This window comes from Rissa tridactyla, chromosome 2 (genome assembly GCF_028500815.1).
Source record: "Rissa tridactyla isolate bRisTri1 chromosome 2, bRisTri1.patW.cur.20221130, whole genome shotgun sequence".
NCBI lineage: Eukaryota > Metazoa > Chordata > Aves > Charadriiformes > Laridae > Rissa > Rissa tridactyla.
The window spans coordinates 48,481,820-48,503,780 of record NC_071467.1 but is presented as its reverse complement, the minus strand read 5'-3'; the positions used below and the strand labels follow the sequence as shown (position 1 = coordinate 48,503,780).

General features: G+C 37.5%; 1 protein-coding gene across 1 annotated transcript; it reads right to left on the bottom strand.

Annotated features, from left to right (window-relative positions):
- Positions 1-1,559: 1,559 nt before the first annotated feature.
- On the bottom strand, positions 1,560-20,065 carry LOC128905585 (desmocollin-2-like). Its single transcript, XM_054191858.1, has 14 exons — positions 19,974-20,065; positions 19,371-19,496; positions 17,767-17,922; positions 16,678-16,822; positions 15,290-15,456; positions 13,456-13,590; positions 12,018-12,203; positions 10,336-10,595; positions 9,977-10,119; positions 8,062-8,277; positions 6,195-6,428; positions 4,059-4,180; positions 2,531-2,770; positions 1,560-1,757 (listed from the first exon to the last, which is right to left on the bottom strand). Exons 2-14 carry the CDS (start codon positions 19,413-19,415, stop codon positions 1,560-1,562), a joined length of 2,247 nt encoding a protein of 748 aa, XP_054047833.1. The 5' UTR covers positions 19,416-19,496; positions 19,974-20,065.
- Between the last annotated feature and the right edge of the window lie 1,896 nt (positions 20,066-21,961).

The following is a 21,961-nucleotide window of genomic DNA, read 5'->3' as shown; positions in this document are numbered from 1 at the left end:
TCACTGGAAGTCAGCAGCAGCTCTGCACTGAAATTTAGAGCAGCATGACTCTCTGTTGTCACTAATAATTCCTTTTACAGATCATTAGGCATAGCAAATTTTAAAAAATATCTCCCTAAGGCATATGTTTACAGAGCAAATCCTAAAAGCAGAATTATAGCAACAGAAATAAGCAATTGTACAAGTTTCCCTTTCTCATAGGCAGGAAGACATTCTTTTAAGGCACAAGAGAATTCCTGGAGTGCAGAGGACAGATTACTCGACCAGGAGCGCAAATCTTTAAAACATGTAAAACCTGGGAAGCAAGGTTGAATTCCAGAAATAGCTTATGGCAGCATTCAGGTCTCACTACTGTCATCTGCCAATGGTATTTCAAACTTTTGTGTATATATATATAATGTATATGTATGCTTGATCTAGTAAAATAACAAATGGGATTCAGATGATTTCTGCCGGAGATGTGTGTAAATGATTACTTCTGCAACCACCACATAATACACTCAAAGCAGACAGTTTATCCCAGTGTAATTTTGCATCTCAAATAAAGCTATCTTTAAAACACATTATAAATGCAGTGTATGCCCAATCCATTTCAGCTGTATCTTCTGCCAAGTTCTACTTACAGAAAGAAACAGTTTAATGAAGTCTGTAACAAGGCAAGTGAGAAAGGTGGTGGTAGCTTACACTGGACAAAACTCTTGGCAATGTTCATCATTTCTGCAATGATACTATGTTAAAACTCCCAAGAAACTGAGGTACAAACTTATGTCAAGTAAACAAGAGATTTGTCTTCCATTCATTTGAAGTATGATAGTTACCCCTATTTTCCTGATTTTTTTTAAAAATCTTTTATTTCCTTAAAAGAAAAATATATACTCGCATACAATGCTGATACCCTATGTGGAGATGCCATAAATCCCTTAGGATAGCAAGTTTGATGGGTGGTAACCCATTAGGAGAAAAATATATTTTTGAATATTATTTTACATATATACAATATATATATATTTAAATTTCAATCAAAATATAAAGTTTTCTAATTTATTAATAGGTTTTTTAATGTGAAAAAGGAAAAAGTGTTTTGTATCTCAGTTTGTATAAGTTAAAAATTAGAAAGGTATTTCATATCCACCAGTAATGTTTTTTGGTTTATTTCTACAGAATTAAAAGAAAACAAAGAAACAGTGAGTTAAAAAGCTTTCCTTCTCCAAAGCCAAATGCAACAAAATTTTGAAGCTGAGTAATTAATTAATAGGACAACACCAAGTTTTGCATTTTAATTAATCACAAAGAATAGGAAACGTAGTCTAAGTAGAAACTATCATTACTATATTAACGTAGTCTAAAGAAAAAATATTTTTAATCCCTTATTTTTGATGGAACGTGTCTAGCAGAGATAAAAAAAATGTTGTAAATTTAAAGTAAGAGTTAGTTACACTCTCACCAGTCTATATTAAATTTAATAAACCTCTCCACCTTTCTATTCCGAAACACCTAATGTCACAAAAGTATGACAGCCACTAATTTACAGGTTTTTTTAAGCACTGTGAAAGGCACATTTATCTTTTTACGCATGTTTCTGCTAATGTCCTAAACTTGGGCTCCAGCTGATCTAAGAAGTCAAGTGCCTCTTCTTCATGCTGATCACTGCAGCAGCCTACAGAGCCAGCCAAGGATCCTTTTCCTTCATAGTTATATGAAAGGAGATAATCTTCAGAATGCTTCTGTTCTTCATCCTGTCTGCATAGGTGCACCTTCTGCATAGGAAGAGAACACACCTTATTACTTTCTTAAATTGTTATCCTAAACATATTGCATAAAAATAATTTCTTTTGATTTACCTTTCATTGATTAATTTTTAATCAGAGTGTGTCCTCTAATGGATTCCTACATACAAAAAATGCACATGATTGGTCTATATTATTAAGACTACAAAATATAAGTATTTAATAAAGAAATCATTTCTACTAATCATGTAAGTAACAATAAAAGAGGAAGAACCTGTTTAAATAACCTGTCAAGCAACTAAATTCCACTCGAAATTAAAAGACTGATTTACACGTAACTAGTTAGGCAAGTAGTGAGAGGTTTTGATCTCCAAAGCGTGGAGCAACTACATTTCTAATGCTGCACATTCATTCCTGCACCATTGCTAAGTATCAGGTTTAAATTAGTACAAAGCAAGCAGTTAGAATAAAAGCAAACAGACGTTGTCAGAAAAACTCACAAAAGCACGAGTAATTATTCTAAATGAGGAAATATTCTAAATGAAAAATAGCATACTGCCTATAGTTTAAGCCAAGAAAAGCCATTTACATTTATGTCTAAAATATGCAAAAGATGACTTTTTGAAAGGGCAATATTCCAAAGGGGACGCAGGGGAGCACAGGAAAGGAAAAACGAGAGAAAACCAAAACCGGAAAGCCACCTTTCTAGCACAAATACATGTCTTCCTTGAAAAGTCTGCATATATTGATTATGACCTACTCTCCAAAAAAAAAAAAAAAAAACCCAGTTTCAGAATACTTACTTCACCTAAACGAGGATGTGTGAAATTATGCCATTCTGAGTAGGAGTATCTACAGGTGTCCATCATAGTCTGTCCTCCTCCTCCTTCTTTGACTGATCCCAGAGTCTGATGTCCGCCTCCCTTGACTGATTCCAAGGTATGCCCTCTTCCTTTTACCATTTCAAATGTTTGCTGATCTCCTGTTTTTATTCCATATCCTCCTTGATCACATGTGTTTTGTAGAGGAATTATATTGTGATCCTAAAAAAAAGATGCAGCAGTGGGGACAGCTGGACTTTTTTCCCCCCCACTCCCCTCCCTTTTTTTTTTTTTTCTTTTGATTCAGAAGATGAAACAGCAATCAGGAACTGACAATTCTGAAAACTGAACTCTCCAGCTTTGCACTGCGGTATTTTAAACAAAAAGCCTATACTTAGTACACAAAGATAAATAAGTGGTCTGCGGAAAGGCTACAGGGGGGGATCTGCATTTAAATATGATATGAGATCCTAAACCAGATCTTTACCCCAACAAAGCCTGTACTATAATCCATATGCTAGTTTCTTAAATTGTCATGTAAAATAATGTTCGCTTTTCAAAGTCAACAACCTGTAATCCATTAAGCCATTAATCCATTAATATACAGTTATATGCATAAGTTTCATTCGGTTTCTTCACAGAAGAGTTTGTATACTGAGTGAAATACGGAAAAACTAGTATGGGATCACAAATTAGAAACTACATTATCAATTTATAATGGCACTACAGCATGCGTCATAGACAATAAGAAATTTGACACTTGTCACCATTAGGATTTCTTAGCTTTCAAGGTGAAGTAAACTCAGTGTTTTTTAAAGTAATTTCCTTTTCTTGAGGAGGGCATGGTCAGGGGGTGAGGGACAGAGGAGAAGGGGAAGAGTCTGAAGAGCCAAGTCCTTGTGTATGAGCACAGTCCTGGGCTGGACTATGTTTACGGTAGACTGAATCATTAAAAAGCTTAGATGCCAAGAGCAAGAACATGTTTCATGAACACGAACTGCTCAGTTGTATTTTTTCCACTGGTTCAAATATCAACTGTATTTGGGGTCATTTTTCAGGGGAAAGGCAGAAATTGCACCTGTGATCTACAATGACTATCCACTAAATTTAAAAATCCTTCTCCAAGGAAAAGTAAAAGTGTTTTGCCATAAACACACATTCAACATAGGCAAAATAGTAAATTTCTATCTAATCTCATTGTGTTGAAAAGGACTGAAGTGATTATAATATTCACCTGAAAGTTTCAACTAAACAGTTAAAGTCAGGAAGAATTATAAGCAGCCGGGCTAACAACCACAGGACATGTGTAAATATGTATGGTACTACCAACTCTGCCTAAAGTAAGAATTTTCAAGTTCCTGTTAAATAGCAAAGCACATCGAATGGTCCCTGCATTTATTGCTTATTTCCTTTACTAAATCACTTACTTGCAGGTGGTCCTGTTCTCAAACCGAAAGGCTATGGATATCTTAATTACATATTTCTACATTGAAGTAAATAGACAACTTACCATCACTTCTTCTCCTGGAGCTTCTGTGTTCGAAATTATTAAGTTGTGATTGGCACAATCATCAGTCACATGCCTGTGCATTACCCCAGAGCCACAGCAGCCACAAATTGTGATCAGGATTACTATGGAAAGGAAATAAGTGGGGAAGATACTGTGAACTTTACATTATAACGGCATCTACCTTCGTTTGATAATGAATGTTGTTGTATTATCCTTTTTAAATACATAAACATCAAGTATGGTTTTAAAAAAAATTTCATTTCCAAAAATGCCAATACTCAAAACTGTACATATAGACATTATTTCAAACAGTATATGCACTTTTCACTACATTGTTAAACTATTTCATTCTTCTAAAATGCATCTTGGTTTCACCGAAAGAAATATAAGCATCCCTTATGAAAACACTGTGACTGAAAAATTTCACAGTAATAAAAAATAAAGACCAAATTCAGGTGAAAAATCATGTCTTATGCCTACATCAAGGTTGTACATAAGACATTTTTCATGTATGAATATGCAGATGTCAAATTATGTCATAAGGATCTAATATGCAAGCTAACGGTTCCAATACCAGAAACTTCTACTTTACAGAAAAGGTCACCAGAACCCTGGAGGTCTTCAAGCACTATGTTACAGAACAATCTTATTTAATTCCTTTTATTCAGCTTATTCCTCCTACAATAATACTTTGTGTTCTCATGGAGACTCAGCCAGAAATGACTTTGTATAAAAGAATCATGAGCAAGTAATGCCTCTCCTAAACAAAGGACTAAACATTTCATTCAGAGAACCACTCCTTCCTTCTCTTTTCAAGGCGATAGCTTAAAAATAAACCCATGAGAAATAGAGCAGTTCTGCCTAACTGCACACTGAGCAATCCGATCTCTGAACATATAAACTTCTGTGGAAATTGGCCAAGAGCCACTTTCAAGCTCCTTTAGCTTCTACAGCTATCAGCTGTCAGTGAGATCTGCATCAGTGGTTCTGGCGGGTCGCCACTTGATGCTGACAGATGGGAAGAAGACATCCATGACAGCACCAAGCGGAGGATACACAGGGTAAAACCTAGCCACAATAAAATAATGGGTCCATCTGGGAGGAGTGCAGACAAGGGGTAGTGACAAAAAGCTAGGTGATGTTTCACATAGTCCCCCTACTAAGTGTTCCCACATCTGAAAGTTCCACCTCCAGGTTGTATCATGAATTTGGGTACCTGCCCTGTTTAGACAAAACATGGATCTACCTAACTTTCAAAACATGTGCAGGTCCCAGTGTTCTATCTGCCTGAGTACGACCAGCTAGCTGAGACTGAATAGGGGCAAGACAGGTTGACCATTGCCAGAAAAAAAATGGAAAAGAAAGAAGGAAAGAAAGAAAAAAAACCCAACTCTGAAGTATTTTTTACTGTAGCATGTCCTCTGGTGATTTTTAAAGATGTTATTAGTCAGACTATGTCTGATTCTGGTAAAAAAATGACCTGGCTTTGTTACATATTATTGTCACCACCTCACTGGTTAACTGCACTATCAGCCTGCTAAGAATCTGTTAGTCATTGGGCAACTCCAGTAACGCAACATGTATTCAATGGTTGGGTCTGTTGTGGAAGTATCCAACCTGTCTTTCAACACTATGCTGGTTCTTGTAAAATTCCTTGTGAAACCCAATGTCCAAGATGCTCCATCTTTTAATCCATGACCCAAGAAATGTCACAAAAAGCTCTAGGAAACTGATTTCAGCATTCCTATAAACAGAAATGTGCATCCCCAAACCAGCACTAAACTCACAAGCTTCGCTATACTCGCCTCAAGACAAGATCTGATAAGTACTACAAAACTGATCTTCTTTCAGTTCAAGTGCTGAATGCAGGGGGTTTTTTGGCCTTGCTAACATGAATGCACAGAATATCTTACACAAAATGTACTTAAAAGAATAAACAGAAATCCACACACGGTAACCACAGGACAAAATGAGAGCAAGAAGCCTGTGGTACCGCTACAAATAGAGAAGGTACATTGTCAGTGATGAGGGCTATACAAAAGCCTAAATAAAAAAAGAAACATTTGAATCAGGTTCTGTCAGCTAATTTTAAAATTAAGTTTTTTGCACTTCGTGTTAAAAATCAAGTGTACTTACACAGCAATAATAGTGATCCTAAGATCATTGCAAGGATGGCCCATACACCAAGAGTAACATTTCCAGCTTGAAGGACACGGGGCCCACCAGTGCATTCAGTTGGAGTAACGCAATCACAGTAGTTAACTTTTATGTAGTTCTCTCCTACCTTTCCTCCGTTATCAGTCACACTTACAGGAATATCATATATTCCAAATGGAATATCACCCTTTGGTGAAAGATACACAGAATTATCTGTAAAAAAAGACAAAACCAGATCTAGCATTAACAATACCTGAAACCCTATTGTCACAAATGCGACCATAATCACAGTCTTCCCTTCTGTTACAGCTACACTGCTACCAGATCTGCATTAGCTAGCGTGAAGCTAGCTTAAATGTGTTCATACAAAACTACATCTTGGAAGGACTTATCTTTTCAGCACCTTTTAAATGTTGGTATTGAAAAAGCAAACCTTATGCAGCCTTCTGACAACATACGATTTGAAACTGTGAAGTTGATTCAGTTCATTATAGTAAATGACACTATTTGGGCTTACTAGTAAAGACCATCAACTGAACTTACATTTATTAAAAGTATTTCTGGTAGCTTGATTGGAATAATTAATCATAAACTTAATTTATGTCTTCCACTCTTTAGCTCTATTTCTATATTCAGTAGGAACGGCTATATCCCGTGGGAAGTAAAATCCATTTAGTCTGCTGTCCTGCTTAGTGGCAATGATTAATGATCACATTTTTTAAAGGGAGAAAGAAATTATTTGTAAAAAAAATGTACAAGATAGACACTGATGTACATAATGGCTGGTTTATGATGAGGTATATGAAACTACATGTACCATCTAAAATGTTTTTTCAACTTGCCTAATATAAACCTTGAAACTCTCAGATGCCTTTGCTCTCAGACTTTGCTGTTTTTTGCCTTTCATTAGCAAATGTTTGACCGAATACTTCAGAATCAGACCCTTTTCAGGCTAGCTCATGACAACACAGTAGCAAATGCATGTGCTGCTCTTGTCACCAGCATCTGGCACCCACCAAGAAACCACCATCAGCTGTAACTTTTTATATTAGCAAATTTTAGGAAACAGTAATTCCTTTGGTAATAAATTTTTTTATCTAATTCTATCAAATTTATGAAAAATAGCATAAATATATTACGGGAGATTGTAATATTTTCTTTCACCCAGATCAGCTTTACCAAAAATGTGCCAGCTGACAGCAGTACTACGGAAAAAAAAAAAACTGTCAGGATTTTTTTTAGTCAGCTTCTAATCAATTCTAGGTAACGTTTCAGTTTTCCAGTTCTCCACCATAACAGCAGCCTAAGAAAAGTTGTGGGTTTTTTTGGAGTATTAGCCATTTCATTCTGAAATTCCTTATGGATTATGAATGCATACTTCCTTTTCCAGAGGTGGTGATGCAATGCATTACATTGGGTTTTGTTCTCCGACCTAATCTTTTTACAGCATCATTTCAGACAGCAGCTGACTGCTGACCCAAGGATCCCAGGGACAGATTCTTTTTTGTGCTTTAAGAGGGAGAATACAGTATCCTTCTCCTTGCCTTTGTGACGCCAACAGTGCCACCTTCTTAACTTCTGCAAACTGTTCCGAACCCAGGACAATTAAGGTAAAGAATACTTTAGCTGCTTCACCTTTATTTCTGGCATGCTCTTGAACTCCTGTACAGCAAACGAAACCAAAGAACTGCTAGAGATCCTCAAGGCTACCTTGTTAGCCCCACTGACTACACCAATTCCCAACGTACATTCAGCCAATCTATTCTTGCAGTCCACCCAAGGCAGAGGTAGCAACGCCTCCTCTGGCAACCTATAGCCAAGTGAGGAGGAAGAAGTCTTCACATACCATTGTGTCGAGTTATCTTCCACGAGGAAGCCAAGCTACGGTCAGTTATGCGATATACAAAGGGTGTGCTGTAAGGAGACTCATCACCATCCTGTGCAGTAAGGCAGATCGGTTTTCTGTCTCTGCACATTATATACTCAGTTTTAGTGATTCGTGGGTAATTCTTGTTCCCAGGCTGGATGACAACCTGAATCGTTCCAGTGCCTGTTTTGCCATCTATGAGATAAAAATAACTACTTTTAGCACTTACTTCAAACATTCACATATTTAATGAAATATCAACTGCAGTATCCAAGTTAGGACTTAAGGTGGAAAGCAGCTGCTAATTTAGCCAAAAGAGAGAGGAACTTCTCACAGCTTTCTTGGCTGCCTCTCTTTGCTTGGCTGGTTGTAGAACGGATCAACAGCTCCCAAAGCTCCATATTCTGCATGAGCAGACAATGTATATGGTTGAGCATGTGTATCTGTGTGGGGACAGATACCATTCTAACAGAAGGAGGAGAGGAGAAAGAGCCCATAAATCAGGAGTAAAGGACGCTACGCCAAACTGAGAGTCAAAATCAGAAAGCAAAGGTCTCCAGCATTTTTACTTCTGGAAGGAGAAAATAAATTACACCTCTCCTACCCTCACTTCCCCTGGGAACAGGAACACGCTCAGAAACAGTGGGCTTCTTTCTGTCCTCTTCCCTGTGAGTCACCATTCAGCAGTGACACATACTAGTGACACACACCAAAGTCTACACGCAAGAAGTGAATGAGCTCTCCCTCCTAATTACATGTTTTCCACTACAGCAATGCTTTTCAATTCCAATGAAATTATATCAAGTATACTTTAAAACTTTCTCTAGAGAGACCTGATTGCAGATGCATATACCATGTTTACTTTACATGCAGCAGAAGTTCTAAACAATTTAGATTCAATTATTTACATTAAATTTTAATATGCAAGCTTTGGACAGAGTTAGAATTTTTAGCTATAAAGAAACTTCCAAAGGTCTTCTCTTTACTCCCACTGATGTTTAAGCACGTAAGGGCTCAAACTAAATCCTGCCATTGGATTTATAAAGGCAGTCCATTTTTCTTTTTTAATGTAAGATCCATATTTTAGAATTAAAAGTGTGACGTATAAGCCTAACATTTTTCTTTAATAATCCACTTGCTACATTTACTATTTGGGAAGTGAAAGGTGTATTTAATCTTGGCTAGATGATGTTGAGGCAAAACTATGTCTTTTCCTACAATAAATGCATATACCAAATTAATCAGCGAGAACAGATGATCACTCACATTAAATCAGAACCAAAACCTAGTGTAGAATGAGAATCTGAGTGTACAACCCTTCCTCTACAATCAGAGTAATTTGTAAGAGCTCGTCACCTGAGCAACACATAGCATGAACACTGTTACAGAACGTAAATGACCAAGAATAAGAGTAAGAGCACAGTAACATACAGCAATGAATACAGCTGTTCTAAGAGGTCCTTTTAAATTAAGGGTTTCCAAAAGCAAGTCACCAAGAAGTCAAACAGAGGAGGAAGAGTAAGAGTTTCAAGATCAACAACTTTTTTTTCAAGAAGTTCCGTCTCTCCAATTTGTCGTCAACTTCACAGCTGCCAGGTGCTATGACTTAAAAAGCAAATAGTCAGGAAATAAAAGGAATACAATCCACAGGAAAAATCTCTCAATTTAAACTTAACAAAGAATTTTAAATGGGAGCAGGTAAATTCTGAAAACATTGAGAATTTGCCCCTATTTCTGCTGTATAATCCCTAAGTATTTGATAGAGCTATCCCAAAGACAAAACAATGGAATAGGTGGGCCTCTGGTCTGAACCACAATAGCTGTCCCCACACTAAATCTGCACATAAACACCTGTTATAGACCACAAAGAATACTGGCAACATTTAGTACTCACTTCTGTCTATTGCGAGGACTGTGATATTGCATTGACCTCGTCTCATTTCTCCTACATCTCGGTCCAAGACTTTAATGGTTCTGACTTCACCCGATTTTTCCTCTATGCTGATCCAATTACACTGGCCAGGTGGTATCCTGTAGCTGTCATGAATAATTTGTTTGTTTAGTTAAAGATCTCAAACATACATTCACATGTATATATATATACACATATGTCCATATATAGATACACATATTCATTTACACTCAGGCGTGCGCACACACACACACATACACAACATCAACAACTATTTCCCCCTTCCCGTACCCCACCCATGCTGTACTCCAAATAAACTAGTAGATAACATTGTTTTATACCATATGCCTTCACTATTTCCAGTTTCTGGGTCTTCTGCTATGTATCTCCCAATATTCGTCCCAATGTCCTCGCATTCTTTAACATCGATGCGCAATAGACAGGGTTTGAACACCGGCCCCTCATCCACATCCAGGACGTGCACCATAACAGAGCTGGTGCTCTGGGAAAGTTGTTGGGAATGCGGTGCCAGCATGTAGGGTGCCTCGTTGTTGACTGCAATCACGAGGATCCTTTGCTTGGCGCTCTCATAGTCCAGTCCCTGTAACAAAGGTGGGGTGTTGTTTTTTTTCCTTCTCACCAAGACAAAACTTGGTACCATTTTCACTGCCCAATTATCAAATAGATAAAACTGTACCACATTTCTTTACAAAAGAAGTCAGTTATCCTTCTGGAACACACAGCTTGAGACACAGTAAAGGGACATGATTTAAAAATAATAAAAAAAAAAGGTTAAGTTCTAAGTTAGTCAAAGAAAAGAGCCTAAGGAACTACCCCTAATAAGGTAAGCAGCACCACTGTAAAATTTTAGATGAATACTCTAATAATCAAATACTAGTAGAAGTAAGATAAGAATTAAATGTGGTTGGGGATTTTCTCCTCCCATATCTAGTTGCCCATTATTTTAGGTTACACATACTTCCTTTCCAGCACAACTCAATTACGCTTCTTGCTAGCGCCTACATTTATTTCCTAGTAAGACTTCAACCACTGTAAATACATCCGAACTTGTGGGGTCAATCAGTAAGTACCTACCATTTACCGTTCAGACACTCTAGGGCTATTTATATCTTAAAGTCATAATACCCTCTAGTCCACTACAGCATTACGCTAAATATAAGAAATTTCAACTGGATTCATACACCAGGGACATAGCTTTAGAAAAAGCTCTAATGATTACCAGCAATAAAAAAACATAATAAATAAAAAAGCCCAAATATAACTGGCATCTCTGCCCTTACGATTTACATCTTCAAATTTTAATATTAATCTTCTCTGCTCCTTAGAAGTTACCTGTTATTGCAGTTTTAACAGATAATGGAAAATAGACATGAAGAGACAAAGGGACACGCTGGAGTACAGGTACGGTGGTCCGTTTACCTCACATCTGTAAAGTGTTGGGTATAACAAGCAACTAAACTAACAGATAGTCTTATGTGTGTGTGAACTCCCTCACACCCCACAAAAGTAAACCTGAACCTGCAAAACAAAACCTTAAGAGTTTTATGCAGAGTTAGTAAGTTTAATCAACTCCCCGAGAGAACAAGACTAGAGGAGGTGCTCACCCCTCCCCTCCTTTACCACACTCCCATTTCTGTTAAAAACCCAGCCATGAAGCATTCCTCAGTTACATCCCTAAGTCTAAACAACTCCAATTGTAGAATCAGGCAAAAGCCCCAAGCTCTTCTGGAGTGAAAAAACAAAGGGGACTTCTTGAATTCTGCGCACACAAAGCTGAGGAGCAGTCTGGAAGATGAGTTTTGTAGGTTATGGACCACACATGTGCCTCATCTACAGTGCATTATGCAATCTGCTCTAGAAGAGAGTTCAGATCTTGAAGAAAGCATGATTTGCCTGATGGTTACAGATATTCTATAAATAAAAATGTGTTCTAGATGATTGATTTTAAAAGCAACGCCTGAAGACACACAAATTTTCCTCTGGCAGTTCCATTTTTACTTACCTTAACAACACACAGTACTCCTTCATTTGTGTTTTTGTCTGTTGTAATTTCAAAGGACCGATCATCATTTCCTTTTATAATTTCATACACTGCTCCGGAGCCAGGCGAACCAGGCTCATCAAGATCAACAACAGAGACTCTCAGTATTTCTACGTTCACTCTGTTTTCCTCCACCCGCGTTTCATACTTGGAGTATCCAAAAAAAAAAAAAAAAATCAATTTAGATCAGAGAATACTCTTCCATGATGCAGGACTGAAGAACACTGTATTTAAATAAAACCCAAGGGGTAATTTACCAAGTTGCTGTAATGATTTATTTTGTTTTCATGCATTAGCATATTTCCCCTGCTCCTCCCTTACACCGTAAGTGAAACAGTAAACTTTTCCTGCCAGCACAGTTGAAATCTCGGGTCCTTGGTACGCTCAAAAGATCACTGACATAATTAAGTCTGGAATTCTCCTTCCAGGAAAGGCAAATTAGCACAGTCCCCCTCAGTTACATCAGCTATAGATGCTAATTTGTGTACAATGGGATCAAGTTGAGCATTAGAAAAGCCATTGGCATAAATTTAAAAAAAAAACAAACATAAACTAACCACAAGAACTTGAAGAGAAGCCAAGAAGGGTGAAATATGTCTCCATGTGGACAGCAAAGGATGAAGGTTTTTTCTTTTTTTTTTTATCTTTTTAAAGAGCTGTGTTATTCTGTACAAGCTCAAGAAGCACAGATAAGAGTGATTCTGAATCAATATTACTGATATTCTACAGCACTGAGTGGAAAGGATAATGTACTTGTATTCCTCATGGATAATGAATTATTTGTCATAAATTTCGTATTACAAAATCTCCTGTGCTATTTGAGCGGTATACATGTTTATTGAGACATACTCTCTAGTCCCGAAAAATTCAGATAGCTGTGATAATCAAAGACTTACAGTTCAGTTATAGCTATTGATGAACAAGAAGTGGTTTAAATACTACTTCTGTAGAAGAAAAAAAAATTTGGAAAAGTATAGAAAATCTCAGCGACAATCCTTGCATCTACTTCACTGACACTGACGTTTTCATTTGCAACACAGAAGTAGACAAATCTGGTCAAATAATGAAGTCATGACAATGCTTAGAAGTAAATCTGTCCCCTCCCTGAAAATGGTGAAATATGGGATTTCTAAGACTATGCGTTGCAGCAGAAATGAATGAATGAGTCACGTCAGACTTCTCCCAATGGAGATAAGGCAAATGTCTCAAAACAACTAATATACCAATCACCAAACAGCACAACAAACAGGGCATTCTCAAATGTTTATATTGGCATTAACTCTCTCAGGGCATTAGGCTTCCTATTTAAGGGACTGCCCATCAGGAAATTAGAAAGGGGATAAAAATAGTATTTTTTTTTTTTTACCTCCTTACAGACATTTAATTCACGAAGACTTACTTGACTCTGTTTAAAGGATGGTGCGTTGTCATTAGCATCTTCAATTCTGATGACAACTGTTCCCGTAGTGCATAAACCAAAAGGCTGACCTGCCATATCTCTCACTTCAACTAACATAGTGTAACTGGATACCAGCTGAAAAGATGAATAAAAGCATACAGAACTTTGACAAACTCATTTTTTCAATCACATAGTCACACACAAGAGTAGAACTGTGTATTTTACTCTCGTTCCTCAACTCTGCTCGAAATTCAGTACTCCCCTACAAAATGAGTCGATTAGCTTTGGGGCTTTCTCCCTATAGTTACAAAAGGAAAACAAGTAAAGTATTTTTCAGTGGCTAAGCAGCACTGAGTTCAGCATCTGTTAGTAATGTGTATGCTACATCCTGGATCAAATAAAGCTTCTCACAACGTCAGCTTTATTTTCCAGTACCTGAAGTTTTGGAAGATGCAAATGACATGCTTCAATCTGCTATCTAGGTCTCCGCTTTGGCGAGGCAGAGTATTCCCTTAGGTTTCCGGATGGTAAAGTGTTTCAGTGCATGTCTCTAACTTCAGCGAGGATGACCAGAAATAGTGCTGCAATCACAGCCTTTGTCTGGGCTATACATGACAAGGCAATGCCAGCCGTTGGAAGGAGTCAGTGCCCTGATCAGTTCCAAGGGAATCACTGATAAGGACCCACTTAAGTCACTGATTTGAGTCACAACAGAAGGCTTTTTTTTAACCTTATTAATACCTGAACAAACCAGGGAAGGGGGACTGAGGGGGGAAGCGGGGTAGGGGGACACACGAACAGATGGACGGACACTGGGCACAAAACAAGAGAGTTTGCAAATCAAGACAGTAACTCCAGTTCTGAATGCCTGGAAGGAGCACTATGTTTCTCAGGCAGAGGAAAGAAATCTCCTGTTCCACTTTGTAAGTTTATCTTTAAAAGATAGGCAGTGGACCCATTTTTCAAGCTTTCCTTCCCTCAGTAGTCACTGTGATTGTTCCCTTAGTAGTCATGGTGACGCTCGCAGTCGCTGCATTTTTCTCTTGCTAAAAAAGTTGAGCAGTGTACCTGCAAGTGCACAATTTTGCAATACACTGATAATATGGATTTTCAGCCATGAAGTGACCTACGTAAGCCAGGATATGACTCTTTTTATCCTCAAAAACAATGTGTTTGTAGCAGTGTTTTTTTTCTAGAATGACTGTCTTATGCTAGAAATGTTATTTTGAAATATACAGGCCTGACAGTTTTTCTAGTGTAAACAATCTCTCTCACATGATGTTTTATCAAAAAAAAAAAAACAAATCAAATAAAACCTAAAACCTCTTGTGTCTTATTTACTTGAAAGCTGGCTGATAAGGATAAATTGTTTGTGCTTTAATTTTAGGAAACGTTATATTACTCTTTAGGTTTCAGATATTGGAGATACTCTGTTAAGTACAGGATGACTGACTACTTCCAGAAAAGTTGGTTCATCTTCCCTGTAAAGAAGCAAGAAGCACCTCAGATGGACCTTGATTAGGAGGAAAGAGTGGCACATGGGATTCATGAACAGAGAAAGAATAAAAATTCATAGGATTTTCAACCCATAGGTTGAATAAAAGTGCAGCAGGAGGTCCCCCTGCCAAGATTAGCTAGAATACGATATATCTGTGCAGAAACTCTTTGGACTAACTGCTGGTTTCCAGAAAACTTCAGCAGCTCCTTAGAGAGGGAAACAAAAAAAAAGGGTAACAGAAATGATTCATCTGGTGATTCCCATGACAGCAATTCAGAGTTAAGAAGCTATCTGTGTGCAGTAGATGACAGCTAAAGATGCTTCGGGAAATATCACCTCTCTGTCCAGCTGCGGCAATAATACAGAAATGACACCTGTGTCACCATGTAAAGAAAATGCTGGGGTTACTGGTGGATTTTGTGACACAATGCGGTATTTCAGCGTAGTATGCAGAGTATAAGGCTCGTCTCTGTCCTCTGCGGTCACTCTTCCAACAACTACACCTGTGAACACAATACAGCAATTTTTAGTTCCAGAAAAATCCATAAATCATCAAAATTATTTGAACAGGTATTTCTATTTTAGATACATGAAAACAGCAATTTGGTCATTTAGCTCTAAATTAAAATAATATTAAAAGCACAGTAAATAGTAGTAAAAATACAGTAATAGTGTAGAATTTTCTATTTTAATCTGGCTGGTTTTTTCCTTCTTAGACAAAGTTGTAATTATTGCAACTGTCAGACAGAATAATCAAAAGAATTATTAAAAGTTTAGATTTCAGTTAGTGTTTTTGACAGTGACTTCTAATTGAGCATCCCAAGCACAGCTGAAAAGGAGCTGCCGGGGGGTTGGAGGGGGAGGTTCGGTGCTTTCTGGCATGGTTGAAACTGCAGGACTGCCTCTTGGGGAGCGCTGCTGTACTTCATCCTACAGCCCGAGTGGTTTTGGAACTTCACCTGAAATCAGCAACTCACCCAGCAAGATGTAGAGCAGCTCAGAGAATGCAATGCAACTGGTGTTTTTGAGCGAATGGAAAGACACTTTGCTTCCTTTTTTGTGAAGCAAATTAGACTTTCCCCACTCTATACCCCTAGCCTAGGAGATGAGCGAGGAATGGCAAAACCACAGCTTTTGTATTCCTTATTCTCTGCTTTTCCTTCTCCCTGCTTTTGTCCTCTGTTACACAGACACGTGAAGTCAGTAAGGGGCAAACCCCTGCTTTTGACAGGTATGGGCAGAAGCAAGACTTTCTTCCCCCCCACCGTCTCCCACGAAAAGTTCATCAGCTTGGACAAACACTGTAAGCTTAATTAAAGGCATTTTACACCTTAGAACACCACCAACTTAGTTGTTTAGGAAATTAATCTGTTAAAAACTGCCATTTTGTCAAACAAAACATTTTATGAAAAAAGGTTATTTTTTGGATAAAATTAAAATAATAGTGTTCTGAAATTTTTGCACCATTTTAGGAACACTGAATCATCTCAGTTTGTAAAAACTTCTTTTTTAAACAACACTTTTCACTACAATTGGGATGGCATTTTGGAATTTCTAATCATTAAGAAGTCTTGAGCTGTTCTTTGCAAATTCATCCTTTGCTGTAAAGAAATACTCTTTAGTAGATGCCACTGAAATTGATTAAAAGGCAGAATTACACTTAGCCATACACATACTGAGCTGAGTAGTGGTAACTGCGTTCACCAATTTAAAACAATTCTTACCAGGTTTGGAATTTTCAAGGACAGAAAACTCAAAAAGGTCCTGTGTAAAATATGGAGCGTTGTCATTATCATCCTCTATCCTGATTGTATGCACAAGAGGTACCTCTGGTGAATAACCATCTGGCGTGGTTGCAAAGCAAATGATCTGTAAGACATAAATTCAGTAATTCACTTTGTGCTTAAGCAGCATGGAGTATTATTACACTTTTAATTCAATGGAAGAGTCAATAAAATGACATACAGGGTGCCAAGCACGCCCTTCTCAAGACCAGGCTCTTTAGCCACGTAGAAGGGGAAGCGGCTGGTATCTTAGGATGGCAACAACACAAAACCTTTAAATGCTTTCCAATCTTTCCCCTTTCCATTCCTTGCCCTACAAGTATTTGAATCACTTTCTTTCCCCACCCCCACCCCCCCAACACTGTCAAACACGTTTTCCAAGTCTCTTGAACACATTTTTTTCCAGGTGCCTAGGAGGCAATCTCAGCCTTACCAAAAATTTAGATGTAAATATTGCTACTTCGAAAAAAATCAAGAACAACAGCAAAACTATTTGCCCATTACAACATAATCTAATAAAAAGCAGTAACAGGTACTGCAAATTACCTAACTATTTAGAAGCTGTTTGTTTCTACTAACTGCCTTCTTGCACTTCTCAGCCAGTAGAGAGAGCAGTGTACCTTGTTAACTAAATACCAAAACTGAACAGCTTGAGAAAGAAGCTCAAAAACCCCCAGCCGTCTGGAGTACTATTTTATTTTTAAGCAGACCTTTTCAACCTTCCCTGAAAAACTCTGGGAGAAGTTCAAACTCTTCCCGAAAGTGATGCAACTGCAATAGCTGACTACGTTTATGCTGTAATTAGAGTCTAAGCAATGAAAAGCAAAACTACTCTCAAGATCTAGATGACCGGCTATTTCTTTATTTGTCACTGGTTTCATCTCTACAATACCAAAGATATTACTCAGAACAGGCAGCAGATTCCAGATCTTGTCTGCTCCCAGTTACTCTGTAGCTCAGCTTTGAAATATATACATGACAGAAAAAAAAAAAAAGATTTCATTATATTTACATAATTTAGGCCTGTACCTGAAAGCTTGGATATTGTTCACGGTCTACTGCACGAGTAGCAAAGATATTTCCAGTTTCTCTTTCTATGTAAAACAAACCCTTTGGATCTTGATCAATTCCCGGTCCACTTGCAGAATAATAAATGGTGTAGTTCTGAGCTGTGTCTGACTGGACCTATAAAGAACATGTTTTTAAGCCCAATAAAAAACAGCAGCATCATTCTAATACACTTTACCCCTTTTCATTATCATATTTAGCACAAACAGGAACTCTTCAAAAAAACCAAAACCAAACTCATTTTACTTCTACTTCTTTAGCAGCTTAAAGTTCACAGAATAGGAGAACAGCTTGCCCTGTAATTGCCTTCCTTTACATTGTGTGTACATGAGAACAGGTAGTTAATTCAAACTCAGAAATGTTTAGGACTATCAAGCAATTAAAAAAATTTACAGTGTGCATACAAAAAAATTATTTGAAATCTAATCTTTCTAGAATACTGCACATCCAAGGCACATTCAGATACTGATGGTTTATTATTTCTGTCTCTTTTCAAAAGATTTTGGTTTCAGTGCACTCATTGAGAATGTAGTTGGCAACTAGAGAAGAAAAAGCAGAACAAAGAAGGAAGGAAGGAAAGAAGGAAGGAAGGAAAGAAGGAAGGAAGGAAAGAAGGAAGGAAGGAAAGAAGGAAGGAAGGAAGGAAGGAAAGAAGGAAGGAAGGAAGGAAAGAAGGAAGGAAGGAAAGAAGGAAGGAAGGAAGGAAAGAAGGAAGGAAGGAAGGAAAGAAGGAAAGAAGGAAGGAAGGAAAGAAGGAAGGAAGGAAAGAAGGAAGGAAGGAAAGAAGGAAAGACAGACGACCACCCAGAGTATAATGCAGAGATAGGCCAACTCAGATAGCCTCTCTGCATCTCATTACAAGCACCACGGAGGTAACATTAGCAGTTATCTATTTATAAACACTCTCCTCCCCAAACTTTCCTTACCTACTGAATGCCAGAAGTTATAAAGGTAAGATTAGTAGAGGAATGATTGCTCTGCACAGACTCTGTTATTACACTTGTCTCTACACATCTGCTACCAGCCACTCTGTAATCTAGGGCAGGCTAGATGGATCTATGATAACTTTAGTTCTTGCATTTCTCTTTCACGCCTACTTGTTTTCTTACAGCAAGCACTTTTCCTAATAATATAGGCCATACTCAGTCTTCAGTACTACAGGTATACACCTCGAACTCTAGAAAGGATGTAGACATACAGGTAAGATTCCCCCCACTCTCTGTCTACAAAATCTTTTTCTAGGCAATGTTTTGGGGGGGCTGGTTTGTTGGTTTTTTTAAATTACACACTTCACTGATTTCCAGGTCAAAGAGCTCTCTTCTGACAGCATGCCTCTCTCCTTTTTACAACTTTTGCACATTTCCTGTTCACCCCAACAACTACTAACACAAGTTATGTCAGCAACAAGATCGCAAGATACGCAACGACAGAACAAGACAGAGGAATAATAGCAGGAATGGCATCAGTACGGAATATAAGGGAGCTCACTTTTGTTCTTCTTTTATCATAAAAGTCACATACAAAACTATCTTGTGTCATAAAATTAGGATTCGTATAAAATATACCTGCTGGATTTGTAGGGGGAAAGGTCCAAGTGAGTTCTCTATCATAACGGATGGAATAGGGCCCCACCTTCTTTTGGTTCGCTTAAGAACTGTATCTCTAGCATGCCTGGTCTTCTGTGTCTGGGTCTAGAAGATAAAAAGACAGGTAAGAATATATCCATATACTCTTAACTATGTATATTTCAGCTTAGCTACTGTCCTGCCTTTCCATCTTTTTTCCCTCCGTTCCAGTTTTTCCACTGACCATTTGTTTTTCCAAGGTCTTCATTTCTGATTATACCTGTGATAGTATTCCAAGAGTTTTTTTCATTCATTGTAATACTTTGCACGAATAAAATCTGCTTTAATTCCTCATACATGGCTTTTATGATTCTAGATGTTCCTGATTAAGCTCCTTACTAGCATCTCCCATTTCAGAAAGGAAGTCTGCTGACTTAAGCAATGGGCAGTAATCAACAACTGCTGAATAAAAATACACTGTACACCAGAGGGCTTCACCTGATGATCTGAATTCCAAAAATTCAACTACAGTTACGCAGAACGAAGCTGTACTCTGTGAAACAGTATCTCAAGTAATAAGCTATCTTGATATTAGTAGCTCACCTTTTTTTCTTCCTCCACCAAGCTAACATGTATTTTCTTTTGTACATGTTCTTGAATGTCTTTAAGTAATATACTAAAAGTCTTTTGCTCAGCAGACAAAGAAACAGCAGATGTTGTGTACACAGAACCATCCTCTAGAATTTTAAAGTTCCCATCACTGGAGCTGATAAAGTCTGCAGACTGAAGGCATTCTTTCAAATCAACTGTAAGAAAAAAATATTCAGTCAATAACTCAAACAGCAAAACAGTAACACCTCTCACAAAACAAATAAAAAAAAAAAAAACATTTTCCTAAGTAAAAATTACATTTGCTGACACAAAGAGTCTCCAAGAATTTGGTCATTCAGTATTTAAGCATCACAAATATAGATTCTAGAACCCATTTATGTTCTCAGATTTGACCAAGTTTACACAAATTTCCACTCTTGTGTTCCTAAGTGTTTCCTAAAGGACATGGATGCTTCACCGATGTCTTTCAATAAGACACTATTACACTGGTAAAATTATTGAGGCATCAGAAATGAACTAATACATTCAAATGCAAAAAACATTGTAGACACGCTCATTATCGGTTCAGTAGCTATTAGATTTGCCTTGTGCTCCATGCCCCACAAAATCAGTGAAGATGATTAATTGATGCAAATGCCCAATGGAGATATTACATCTGGGAAGTTTTGCCCTCAGGAGGAAAGCACTGACTGGTACTATGTGATTTAATAGTCTTGGGAGGACAAAGGCCTTTAAATTATGAGGCAGACAGATGGGAGAGATAAAGACTAACTCTAGAACAAACGATTGGCAATTTTTTAATATGTACATGATAGAATCCCATGCAGTTTACACGAAGTACTAGGTAAATTCAGCATACTTCTCAGGTATTTTTTACTGCTTTTGCTATCACTTGTGGCTTAAAATAAATCAACTTTGTTCATCAGCAAGCAATTCAGCACTACAGCTGGAGAAAAAGTAAAATCAGGATAATCGTAATGAACTGCAGTAGGACCACAGCACTAAGCAAGAACGATTCGGCACCCTGAAGGCCAGACACTTAAAATCTAGAAAAATGATCATTGCAGAGTACAAAATGCGTCAGTGTCATGTTCTCAAAATCAAAACTTTTCAGCACTCTTTCAATGATATCATAGTGGATGGGACCTTGCTCTATGAAAGCTGATTGCAAAATTCCCAGAGTAGAGTAGATTCAGAATTTCATCCCCTATAGGTAGATGATATTTTCAATAAACTAAATTTCATTTCTCTTTCAAGAATGTAAGAACAGATGGAAAGCATAATTTTAAATATGATATGATTTCTGCCTCTTCTTAAGTCTTTCTTTTAACTGCTCAATTAAACATTTCCTAGTTTTTCTATAGCACTACAGCAGTGATTCCTCTCCCTTGTTAATCTGTACAATGAAAATTTAGTATCGAAGACAATATCATTGCCTCACTTAAAGGTGTTTCATACTGCTGCATATTACAGCACTGCATTTCCAAAAATATCAGACTGGAGATTTTGTTTCTGATGGTTATGTGAGTCAACATTATGCTCAGTTAGCCATAGCTTTGTGGGATCTTTTTTTCTTTACAGCCTCTCGTATATGTTGCATAAGTCAAAAATAAAAAAAAACCTTGCAACAATCAGGAAAATCCTGACTCATTTTATTGTCAAGGTATGGTCCTTGTATCGATGCAAAATATATTACGCTTTCCCAATAAATGTTTGAGTAATGTCATTCAAGCTATAAAGGTTTTGTTAAATGTTTGGGGAGAGAAAAGTTTAAGTTCAATGTTATACAATTTCTTCCATAGCACCATAATAACATGCAGTCTTGTTTTTATATAAATCAAGTTTATTTACACAGAGAAATGCTAAAGTCTCTGAGAACGTGCCAAATACTTCAACAGCTGTAGCGACCCTTCATTTTAAAATTTAACAGAAAGGTCAATGAACTTTCATTTTTAAAGCCAGATTTTCTGGGCGCTTGC

Bases quoted from the DNA above. Each gene is read 5' to 3' on its own strand.
- LOC128905585 (XM_054191858.1), bottom strand. From the start codon at position 19,415: ATGATAGAGAACTCACTTGGACCTTTCCCCCTACAAATCCAGCAG. The intron at 6,429-8,061 runs GTATGTGAAGAC...CTTTTTTTACAG, and splicing joins GAAGATAACTCGACACAATG to ATAATTCTGTGTATCTTTCA. The intron at 1,758-2,530 runs GTAAGTATTCTG...CTTCCTATGCAG, and splicing joins CACATCCTCGTTTAGGTGAA to AAGGTGCACCTATGCAGACA.